This window comes from Anneissia japonica, unplaced genomic scaffold, assembly GCF_011630105.1.
Source record: "Anneissia japonica isolate Jap-2015-1 unplaced genomic scaffold, ASM1163010v1 scaffold483_len1788099_cov177, whole genome shotgun sequence".
Classification (NCBI taxonomy): domain Eukaryota; kingdom Metazoa; phylum Echinodermata; class Crinoidea; order Comatulida; family Comatulidae; genus Anneissia; species Anneissia japonica.
In genome coordinates, this window is record NW_022682587.1 from 846,501 (window position 1) to 859,811 (window position 13,311).

Sequence of the window (13,311 nt, forward strand, 5' to 3'; positions counted from 1 at the left end):
TTTAAAACAAAAAAAAAAAAAAAAAAAAAAAAAAAAAAACCAGTTCAATTTTATGTTTTTCTTTTCTGTTGTATGTACTATATGTGTTATTACTGCAAAAAAAAAAAAAGAAAAGCTGCACAGTGGTATTCTAGAAGTACGCAGAGGGTGCACCCCATAACCGCCCCCCCCCCACTGAAAATGTTTGAAGTAAAAAACTCACGCGCTGAAAATGTTTGAAGTAAAAAACTCACGCGCAATTAGATAAAAATCACCTTGTATCACCTTACTTTGAGAGCTATCACCCCCCCTCTCACTTTATCATCGGGCTACCCAATTCCCAGCCCCCACACCCCATTTCAAGATTTCTGAACACGCCACTGTAGCTGCGACATTATGAAATACTATTAGGCGAGCAGATTAGAGGCTATTTTGAGGTGGAGGTGGCAATGGAAGTACTACCGGCTAATTTTAATATTTTCTGAAAATATAGGTCTTGAGAGGTTCAGAACTCAAAATCCCTTTGGAGGAACACCTCCAAAATACGCATTCAAAATGGCCGCCAATTTTCCCCTTTAAATTATAGTTTTAGCTAAATTATATAAAAAATAACATTACTCGAATAATGATTATCAACAATTGGTAAAACTTACTCAAAATATTCATTAATCATTGAAAATGAATATAGCGTTAAGAAAAACAATAATTTCAATCACCATAGCAACCGTTGCTATGCAAATTAAACTTCCTATTTTATTCATGAAATTTAAGTATACAGGAAGCTTAAGTTTATTATAATCTTCATTTTCATAGGTTTTATGAATATTGTTAACATCTGAATTATCTATTATTATCATAGAATAGAATTATGTAAAAAATCCTGAAACCTTTGATATAATTGCATAGCAACACTATTTTTCAAAAATCAGCAGAATTGCCGTACATTTGTCACTGACCAAGCAAAAATCATGAGATACAATATTTTTATATAATAAACATCTCTTATTGAACAAAGTTAACACATTGATGTATAAAATACAAGGTCATCACCATAGCAACTGTTGCTATGCAAATTTAAATTTCCTATTTTATTTCATGAAATTTAAGTATAAGGGATGCTTAAAGCTTATTTTAATCATCATTGTCATAGGTTTATGAATATTTTTGTATTAAAGTTATGTATTATAGAAGAGCAATATTTAAGAAAACAAAATCAAGAAACACCTTCATTGAAGTGCTACAGAACTTTTATAACTCCATAGCAACGAATGAAATTCACATAATTGCTGTTAATATTTGTCTCAAGTAAAATATTATTAAATTGGCTTATACAGTATTTTTTATACAATAAACAGCTTTTATAGAAAAAAAAATGAATTTAATGGCGTAAAAAAATACAAGGTCATCACCATAGCAACCGTTGCTATGCAAATTAAAATTTTATAATATACTTATAAATAAGTATATAATGAACACCTCAATTTTAGTAATATATAAATTAGTATAGGATTTATGAAAAATGTTTGAAATGAATGAAATATTATTGTCTTTTCAAATAAATAAATAAATTAGGTCTATAATGCTTTTATTAAGGTTTTTTTTGTCAATTTCATTAATAAAATAATATTATATAATATAGAAATTTATGCTAAAGGTAAATCATTTTTATTCACAGTAACCATACAAAGTCAACAGAATTATCTTTTCTCATAAATCAAGAAAAACATTTAACTTTTATATAATAACCAGACGGCTAGAGCTCATTTACATTGCAGAAAATGACAATATATGTAGATATTTTTGAAAAGGTCATAGGCCTATAATATGTGGTATCAACGGCGGCGGAAGAGGGTGGGGCAAGGGGCCATTGGCCCACCCACTTTTTCTACTGGGGGGACCTGGCGCTCCCCCCCACCCACTTTAGTGACTGTTCCCAGCACCAATGACAAACACTTTACGAATGCTGCAATGTCATTATTATTATTATTATTATTGTTAATAATAATTATAATAATAATAATAATAACAATAATAATAATAATAATTATAATAATAATAATAATATTAATATTATTATTATATATGCCTATATAAGAAGAAGGAATATATATTGATCTGTTACATTATATAATATTCATAATTTCCCTAATTATTTATTTATAATTAATCTCAATATATATTGATAGTATTTAGATACACAATGTTTTCTATGATTTTTTATTATATGGTTTAAAAAAAAAAATTAATTTAATTTATTTTTGCAGGCTTCAAGTTATTAGAAATTGGTGGATAGTTTATCCTCATTCAAGATTGTTGAAAAATCAATAGCTTTTTCAAAATCACTTAAAAATCATTCCTTACAATTGGCTCATTATCAATAGTGTCAATCAAATTAATTACAAACATGTATACACATAACAGGCCTATGCCTATTTACAGTTGCTCAGTAAACAATATAAACAGAAGTTAGTGTTTTGAATATAGTCAGATAATATTGACAATTTACACGGAGACGCATACCAATAACAGTTTTCCTAGAACCCGACTTTGTTATGATAATATGATTATAATTATACGCCGTAGCGAATATCCGTCTTTATTGTATGACAACACATTTACATACTGTAAATCAAACATTAAATAATTATAATAACAGATAAATCATGTCATGTGCGATTCCGTATGTTGGTTGGTTGAAGTTTATATATAGGGCAAAGGCATATGGAGGGGTGGGGTTGTTTGTATACAGTAGGCCTACATTGCTTACAGCAAAGTCATTTTTACCATCATCAGAATTAGCATCATCATCATCATCGGCATCATCAGTACCAGTATGAACATCATTACCATGATCAATATCCTCATCATAATCATCATTATCATAATATTGACAATTTACACGGATATTCAAATTAATAACAGTTTATTTAATAATAATAATAATAATAATAATAATTGCATAGTGAGTGGATTTCCCATACGATTAAAAATCGTAATGGTACTGGGTTTGCTCTACAGGAGTTTGTGCTTCAAACAGGTAATTCCATTCATAGAAGAAGCCTTTTGATGGAGAAAGTGTACCTTTTTGGCGAAGGTTTGCCTAGGTCGAAACTAACTCCGGCTATATAAAAATTGATTAGAAGATGGAAAATGTTATTCGTGTTAATGAATAGATAAAGATTACTACTATGTCCATTTTTGTTATTGATCTAATTTACCTGCATTTACTTTCATAGTTTATATTTAAATATTTAAAACTGTTTATAAATGTATTTAAAATACAGGCCCGTAGCCAGGTCATTTCAAGGGGGGTTCTCTGGGCGTGGAGTCCAGGACACTGAATAAGGGCCCTGGTGGGAAGCCAGAGCAGTTTTTGTGTTTAATGGATCTATATAATGTTATAAAAGCAGTTATGTTTTTTAAAAAGATCTATGTAATAAAAGGTGATAATATAATAAAATTGGAAAATATTTTCTGAGAATTGGCATGTTTTAATCACACCGAAAGACAAAAAAAAAAACCTCGCATCACATAATCAATATACTCAACACATTTATTATTATAAAACAAAACAAGCTATTATATAGGCCTATAAAGTAATTTACAAAGATTTACTACAACTGACAGGGCCATCGTTAAATTAAGTCAGAGCCCAAAATATAGCATCATATTGAAAACATCATCTGACATCATGGGAACCTAAACTTTAATTACAATTATTATTATTGTTTTAAGACTTTAACCTAATACAAACTGATTAATAATAGCTGAGATTTGATGCACATTTCAGAATTAATAATCGTTTTTAGTATATTACTGAATATTTATTGACTACCAAATGAAATATGAATTATATATGAATCTTTAGAAATACAATTTAAACAATATTATCTTGTTTTTATATAGATAAATGTTCGATAAATACTATCTTTCATAAAACAAACGAAATTCAGCGCATCTATTTTCATTCCAATCAATGACGTTTGTAAACATGTGCACTGAAGTCATCGTCGAATCCCTGGACTTTCGACGGCAAAGCTGGCCTGCCTGCCTAGGTCCCAGACCAACCAATAATAATTAACAAAATGTATTATTTTTTTTTAATATAGGCCTATGGCGCATCCTGTACATGCACTTCAACTTTTACAACAAAAGCCTAGGCCTAGTAGTACGTCCTACTGTACTTAAGCCTAGGCCTACACTAGTTTGATGTCGTCGGGGTATAATTCTGTCTCTAAATGCAGCGTGACCACTAGGGAAAATCAAAGTTCAAGATTGGGTCTAAAAAATCCCAAGATTGCTTTTAAAAACCCAAGATTCGCAAAATATTAGTATATAAACTTCATTTAAAAGTCCTTCATTTTAAAGCTTTTTCAATGAATCATATACTGTACAGTATTTTGTACTGTATAAGCCTTAACGAAGTGTCTGGATTTTCGAGACCAGAAACTTGTTTGCTTTGGGCCATACTATTAGAAGGCCTACTCTGTGCATCCGTGGAAAATCCTTTTTGGTGATTAAAACGTGATATCCTTTCCTCTGGCATTGTATGTAAGGCCAAGAGTTTGAAGTTTGTGCGCAATTTCACCCATTCGATATTAACAAAGTCAGTACTTCACACACATTTAGGCCTATGGCCTTATTATATAAAAGGGCATAATCGATCTTTACAGAGTGTCTAATTGATCTGTCAATTTTATACCAGAGGGGCCTACAGTATTGCATAGGAGTATTTAACAATAAGAAAAATTGGGAAAACAGTTTCCTTTGAAATTTACTTATGCGAGCATGTATGAAACCGGGTCTATGGCACCTGTAACTTGATACTACGTCTAGAAGTGTAGAGATACGGACCTATTAAAAACTGTTGAATTCTAAATGATTACAAGATGACCGAGCATATGAATGAATCAGTCTAAAATGATATTCAAAGATATTATACTGTACAGCTAACCGCTAATGTTTGTTTTGCATGTCTACTACACACCGTCACTCACAAGTGTATGTAAAAATTGGTCGTAAAATTTGATAACAAGTTGACCCTTAAAATCTATTGTAAATATTTATTTAAAACTGTACACCGATTTTGTTTCAAGTTGTTTGTTTTCAATATTATAGCTGTTTCTTTACGATGACAATGTTTTGAAATCGTACTGTATAACACTCTAAAATTCGTTTTATGGGCAAACAACAGAAGGCTCTAAATTTTTACAAGTTGACCAAGCGTGTTGCTGCATCATTATTTTTCAGTTACGATCAATATTCAGGCAGAGAGCAGCGGTTTAGTTACCGGTTGGTACATTTCTTACAAACATTCAGCCAAAGGCCAGTTAAAGTTTTTATCGATGTTTGCCATGATCCTTATGTGAGCTATCGCAAAGTCATGGTTTGCCGGAGTTGCGTTCAATTTAAATCTCTAAACTTCTGAAGCTGAAATATTCTATGAATGTAGGCTTGTATCGTAGGCTACAATTTAAAAACGGGTGACCAAATAATGAATTAGGTGCTACATTTTGATTTAATACTGTGTAAGTTAAAAACAGACATTCTGTCCGAGTGGGACTCATTCAAAAATTTGAGGGGGTTCGCTAGAAAACAGGGGGGTTCGCTAGAAAAGGGGGGTTCGCCCGAAACATAAAAACCCTCCCTGGCTACGGGCCTGAAATACTATATGAAATAATGTAATCATTAAAGTATACGATAATAATTGATATTTAAGTAGACCTATTTCTAGAGTACAGTTAAAATATGTAAATCTGTATTAAAATGATATAAATTTATATATATACATAGAAATATTATGCGTAAATATGTATTTAGTATAAAAAATTAAATTTAAACGAAAATATGGAAGAAGCATAGGAAGAAAGAAGAATAGTAAAGAAAATTGTTCAAAAAAATGGAGATATAAAGATAATTATCTTAAAATTTTATGTCTGCAAGTGCAATTTCCGGCCATGTAGAGGTGCCATAATCACAAATTTTCTTACCTCAGCCCCAACCATGGTGGGGCTGAGGTAGTATACATCTTCTATCTGTGAAAGTACGCTCCCTGGGCCCTTCTATTTCGAATTCCTGGATCCGCCACTGGAAATTACAACAAATATGAAGTCATATTAAGTAGCTTGATGCCTATAAAATCATTTACAAAATTCACTAAACTTCGTAAAATATTCGTAGACCCCCACCGGGGGCCCTTGGCGGCCCCCTGGCTCCCAGTCTAAATGCTCGCTTCGCTCGCATATTGGACCTCATGAAATGCACACCCTCCCCCACTTTCAAAAACGTTCCGCCGCCGTTGTGTGGTATTAGAATTCGTCTTTAATATTACAATTAAGTGATAAGACAATAATGCCAGGGTGAACATACTGGACGTATGTTATTTGTAGTAAATTATCTAATGAATTATAACCTGGGATATACAAGTTGATGATATATCACATACAAAACCTGTGCATGTCATATGAAATACTGTAAGATTAGTTATTCCCATGTTTTAACCCATCTGTAACAAATTGCTTCCAATAGCTTGTCTATACAACTATCTACGTAACACCTCTCAATTTATTACAACCCAAATACTCGAGAAATAATCAGGGGAACCAAGATTCCTAGATGGCGAGAAACAAGTTTCCCTATTTTGAGCTACGTGTGTATTAAATGACTTAAGGACTTTAAAATCCTCCAAAATTCAAGGTTTTCCAACTCCTAAAAATGGTCAGGTAAACTTTCTCATTCTTATTATGTACAGTAAATAGGCCTGTTATGTGTGTATACATACAAAAGAAAAATGAGTAGTTGCATATCATGTTCTTTTTCCCATGAATCGATAAACGGCCTAAAGAGAAGGTGGGTTCAGGGGTTCCCCCCCGGGAAAATTTTGATTCCTAGATGGCAGGAAATGAGCTTTTGCGACTTCTGAGGTGTCTTTATGACTTTTAAGTTCTTTAAAATTCAAGGTTTTCCCCTCTTGAAAACGATTCCATGAATCAATGAATTCCAAAGAGAAAGGGGGATTCGGATTATTCCCGGAAAAATGTTGATTTAAATGGCAGGAAATGAGCATTCCCGACTTCTGAAGTCTTTTAATGACTTTTAAGTTGTTCAAAATTCAATGTTTTCCAACTCTTGGTTGATCCTATATCTGTCACATTTCCACACAACTCATTATAGACCGGTTTAACAGTGTCTATTAGGATTCTTCAAATCAATGACCAACTGTGATAGTTAATAAAACTTGGATGAGTTCTGTGGATGAACCGATATTTTAAATTTTAACTGCAGATTCGGACCAATGTTGGGCAGGAGAATTCACACAGATCATCAATTGAATCTTTAGAGTTGCAATGCAACAATGTAGATTCCTACAGTAGTGGCAGATGACAGATTTACTATTAGAATTAGAGGAAGAATCTGATGGTGGAATGGGCTATGATGTTTATGAATTAAAAGACATGGCATAAAATTGAAAAACTAGAAGGAGGACATAACTAAGACATAGGTATCGAAGTGGAGTTTCCAACAAGATATGGACAAAATAAGAGAAATTTGGGAAGATATGTATGTATATTATAAAATATACAGTATGTTATCAGAATATAGAAAGATATTTCAAGTCAAGAAAGAAAACCATTGTACAATGCTTCATAATAAAGTAAAATTAGATGGCTTAATGCAAAATGAAAGAAATCTGCGAAGATATGTTGATCAAATCTTAAGTACCTAAACTAATGTTTAGTCTCAGTCTATATAGTGATTGTTACCATAGTGAGGACACTGTATTTTTCTACACCACTGTTTCATAATTTGTTTAATCATAAATGTATGTAGAATTATTTTGAGATGTATTATAGGCCTAACTGAAATTTATCCCATGATATTAATATTATTACATTTTACTTTTTCATCATACATTAAAATGTGCATAGAATGGTTGTTATGGTAATGACGTTTTGTTCTACCCATCACTGCATAAATTTCCAAACTGATTTTATATGGAAATTAAAAACCATACTGTGATGCAATATATGAAATTATATTTGAATTTTTTTATTCATTAATGTTCTCATATGATATTTAAATTTTATATATTTTAGTGGTGATGATTCACTGTTGGTCTGATGAAATGAAATAAATATGAATAAACATTTAATAAACATTTTTCATTAAGTTTGCTAGCAATGGTTGCTATGGTGATTACCTATTTTTAACACCATTATGTACAACTTTTTTTCAACAAAGACCGTGTGTTATATAAAAAAAAGTATAAAGCTAAATAAAGAGCAATTCTAGTGATTTTTAATCATTGTTATGGCGATAACAATCCATATTTTATTCACATTAAGATGTTATCATTATTCATTATTCATTTATGTTATCTTACAATATTAAATATTTACTAAACATCTCTCACAAAACCTTTAATTATATCAATAAATTTCAGGCTTTCATTTTAACAATTTACAAAAAAAACAGGATATTTTAATTAGCAACAGTTGCATGGTGATGACCTTGCTTTCATACTAAATTGTGTTATCTTAGGATATTCAATAAACATTTTTTCATAAATCCTATACTAATTTATTACTAAACTTTTCATCTTCATTATATACTTATTTTATGAAAAAATAGGAAATTTAAATTTGCATAGCAACAGTTGCTATGGTGATAACCTTGTAATTTATACATCAATGTGTTAACTTTACTCAATAAGAGATGTAATTATATAAATATATTGTATCTCATGATTTTTGCTTGGTCAATGACAAATGTACAGCAATTCTGCTGATTTTGCTCATTTGCTATGGATGATAAAGAGTGTTGCTATGCAATTATATCAAAGTTTCAGCACTGTTTTTACATAATCCTATTCTATGATAATAATAGATAATTCAGATGTTAAACATATTCATAAAACCTATGAAAATAAAGATTTTAATAAACTTTAAGCTTTCTGTATACTTAAATTTCATAAATAAAATAGGAAATTTAAATTTGCATAGCAACAGTTGCTATGGTGATGAAATTGTAGTTTTTCTTAATGCAAGATTCATTTTCGATGATTAACGAATATTTTAAGTAAGTTTCACCAATCATTGATGATTATTATTCGAGTAATGTTATTTTATATATAATTTAGCTGGAACTATAATTTAAAGTGGAAAAATGGCGGCCATTTTGAATGCGTAATTTGGAGGTGTTCCCCCAAAGGGATTTCGGGTAATTTTGAGTTCTGAACTTCTCAAGACCTATATTTTCAGAAAATATCAAAATTAGCCGGTAGTACTTCCATTGCCACCTCGACAATTTTTAGAGGACTTTTTGGCCATAATCTGCTCGCCTATATCCATGATACTGAGTATACACACAATAACATTTTTTATTTACTAATATTAATGATGTTCAACCACAGAACTTTGTATTATGCAATAATTTTAAGACCCACTGGCGGCGCCAGTAGGGTCTTAAAATTTTCATGGATCTTCGCAAAGCATGGAATGTGCCAATGCACTAACCCATATCTCTCCCCAAGAACCCACACTGGCCAAGGCTCTATGCGACCTCTGGGCTCGGAACGCCCCTCCCTAAAATTTCAGGAGCATCCAGTGGTAATAATTAATATTATTAAATATTCAAAAACGAGTTTAACTAACTTGAATGTCTTGAAGCTCTTGTTCTAGTTTCTGGCACTTTCTTTCTAATTCCTGATGATGAAAATTCGACCTACTGCTCTCCTCATTAGATCCTTAAAAAAGAATGCCAAAGAAAGATTTTACAACGGCTAATAATATATACCTGCACAAAAGAAGAGAATTCATGTACGTGAATAACCTTGAATAAACGCAGCAGCTCACGGCGCTTAGCTAGAAAAAACATGTTTGGGGTGGCGCTTATTTGAGAGCAGTGCTTATTCAAGAATGGGGCCTATTCAAGGATTTACTGTATGGTCAGAAATTTAATAAGCAAGTAATGATAAGTTGAGGGGTAATTTTGCAAAAAATTAAAAACAATAAAAAAAATCATAATTATAAAGATGAAAACATGTTTACCTTTATATTTTTGTAAAAGATGTACTTTTTCTTCTAAAACACATATTTTCTTATCCTGTAACAGAATATAATTCATCAATATTATTTTTTATTTTTTTATTTAAAAAGATATTTTTTCATTTCAGCATTTAGCACCCTAGAGTAAAAAACGACAGGCTTTGGAGAAATTTGGAGAATTAAAGGGGAATATTATAGTTAAATACAGATTTATAAAAAAGGTATTAATACCCCATATTCCTCCTGTTTTTAATTTCAATTTATATTCTATTACTAATAGCCATTTGCAATTATCAAACACCCTTTCAATGTCCTAGAACACAGGTGGGCAGAGTGCGGCCCGCGAAAATGAATTAAAAACCCTATTTGTGCGGCCCACCAAACATCTTTGGCTAGAAAACACCTTGTTTTTGTACGGCCGGACACCGACCATCTCTAAAAAGAAGTATCTAAGCTGAGAATAAAGTGGTGTAAAAGCAGTGCATGAAGGTTTTTGGAAGCACACTGGAATTCATCAAAGTTTGGGTGCAGCCCTCACTGTTAAGTCAAAAATTCACTTGAGCCCTCCGACTGATTTTTATGCCCACCCCTGTCTTAGAATATCTATTTGTACAGCATATCGTATAATTTTTTCTGCAGAGCCTGACTTTAAAGGCACTAAAAAGTGAATAGGAAACATATTTTATAAATTAATCAGTGGCGGATCAAGAAATTCAAAAAGACAGTGAGAGACTTTCACAGATTGAGGTTCTAGACCACCTCAGTCTCACCATGGCAGGGGCTGAAGTAAGAAATTTTATGATTAGGGCACTTCTAGATGGCTGGAAGAAAATGGCACTCTCAGACCTCAAATTGAAATATATATAATAGTAATTTTCTTTCTCTATTTTGTTTATAGTTTTAAAAAATTAGGTTGGGGGGGGGGGGCTTGGGTCAGCTAAACTCCTTGAATCCGCCTATGTTAATGAATAACATTTGGTGCGAGATATACATACATACATGTCCCAAAAATTTATTTAATCTTTTAAGACAATAAATTTCTCTTTCCCATGTCGAATTGGATAGTACAAATATTGAAAGGGAAAATAATTAGATATTATCAAACCATTATAACTGCTGCACACTCTAATACAGACCCTACACACGGAACTGAAACATGTGTATTGCCAAATATTATATTGCAACATAGCAGCCACTCTACATAGGGAGAAACAACTCTCTGATCTAATCTCAGTTTTGATCACTTTTCTGTACATGTGATTCAGAACAGATGAACAAAATTACCAACAAAAAAAACCACTTCCTTATCATTATGAAAAGATGCACTATTTGCCTTTAGGCGAATGGAAGATACTGTATATTGCAATACTATGATATTCCTTTTACAACTGGGTGCCTAGTTGCAGAGCCGTATGCCCTGTCTCTTATACACATCTTATATGGCCTGAAAAAAAAAATATTACAAAAAATAACAAATTGTATACACAGTACATTTTATAATGCCTTTTACGATTTGGGTTTAATAGAGGTAGGGGTACGCAGCCATCGCACCACAGTGGAGTTGGAGGTGAATGCTACACACTGAGTTGCAGGTGAATGCTACTGTATATGCCTGATTGAATGCTCTCCATGATGCAGCAGAGATTTTTACCACGAAAAAGAAATTAGTTTTCAACTAAAAGAACCCTATTTAAAATAAAAAAATAATTTTTTAGGCATGGTTTTTTAATACACTGTCTATCTACTATTACTTTAGAGTGATCTTCAAAGGTTGCAAAAATTTTTTTTTTCTCATTTTAGCAAAATAATTCTGCCAAATGCATTTATAAAAATGAAAATGTGTTATAAGTATGTGAAGTAAATTAAGTAATAGAGGGCTCCCTTAGGTAATTCTTGGAGATCATATTGCACATTTGTACTAAACTAAGAATGTGATGTTGTGTTGTAACATCGCATTTGACAGATGATAATTTATCTAAATTGTTAGGAAGAAATACAGAATTCTTTTTAGATTGTTTTGCAGCGGCAGGCAAAATAAAAATGTAAAATTAATTTCTTTATGAAATTAAAATTTATATTAGCAGGAGCATGTAATCCAAGGCTAAATAAACCAGTTAGTTTCATGTCCAGAATTTGAAATTTTTTTGTAAGGGTACTAATTGTTATCCTACTGTATATATCCTATAGTGGTATTAAAACATACTGATAAATAACAAATTAAAACAAAAAATAGATAAATAAAAAATAAAATGCATTTTTGTATTGTATTCTGCCATATATGTTTCCATCTCTTCTACCGAGAAAGCTAAACTAATTCTAAGATGGTTTAAAAAGCCACAATTGAAGCTTTAAATAAGTTTGATCATATTAACCATGAATTTTAGCCTTGTTGTGACCATCTTACCAACCAAAATAGATTGGTAAGCTCTAAGAAAAAAGAATGCTGACAAACCAATTCAGTGCTTGGCAACTGAAACCATTGCTTTTATAAACATAGATGTTACGAAACCTGGCACAAAGTACAAAGGGGAATTCCCTGTATATCGTAATCCTGTGTTAATTTAATAGCTAAAGTTTACCTACACAAATGATTGACAAACTACTGTATAACAAAAAACAAAGAATAACAACTTGTATTTTACCTTATCTACAATCTCTTTAGTGTAATATTTAACCTGTATCTCCAATTGAGATATCCTGCTCATCATACCACTCATAAGATCCATATCCATTGGTGCTATTGTAAACAGATAAGAATGAGGTTATAATACAGTAATGTCATATAAATCTAATACTGTATGTGACCAGCTCTTGCAAAAAACCAGCTGTTCTTTGCACAAGCACCCAACATGTTCGAGAATCAGAATTTTTAAACATTTTCAAAACTTTGCATTTTATAAAAGAAGATATTTTGAAGAATATTTTTTCAAAACATCAACACAAATCTGAATAAACAAACTATTAGACTAGAAAAAAAATCTGAAAAAAAATGAGTTAGGGGGAGTGGAATGTTAGAAGCAATCCACATAGCCAGATATCCTAATTATTTCCTTCTGGTCACCCTAAGCCCTGTTGACACTTGATTTTACTCCTTGTATACAAATGGCGGCCGTTTTTCAAAATGGCTGCCAAATTTGTCTAAAATGTGCATAAAATTTAAACTAAATAAGCTAAAGATATGATTTTGCTGTCTAAACTCATAATTTCTAGACAGGCAACAAACTAGACATATAAAAACTACTGTCACTCAAGCCAGAATGGAACATAATTAAAAAATAGGTGTTTA

The 13,311-nt window shown here is 31.6% G+C and overlaps 1 protein-coding gene across 1 annotated transcript in view; it reads right to left on the reverse strand.

Annotated features, from left to right (window-relative positions):
- Positions 1–9,623: 9,623 nt before the first annotated feature.
- LOC117112368 overlaps positions 9,624–13,311 on the reverse strand; it is an 11,451-nt gene continuing 7,763 nt past the window's right edge. Inside the window, exons 4-6 of the mRNA XM_033255792.1 lie at positions 12,668–12,762; positions 10,029–10,083; positions 9,624–9,724 (exon numbers count right to left, since the gene is read on the reverse strand). Of these exons, the coding sequence (XP_033111683.1) occupies positions 9,624–9,724; positions 10,029–10,083; positions 12,668–12,762 (251 nt within the window). The remainder of the gene's footprint in view (positions 9,725–10,028; positions 10,084–12,667; positions 12,763–13,311) is intronic.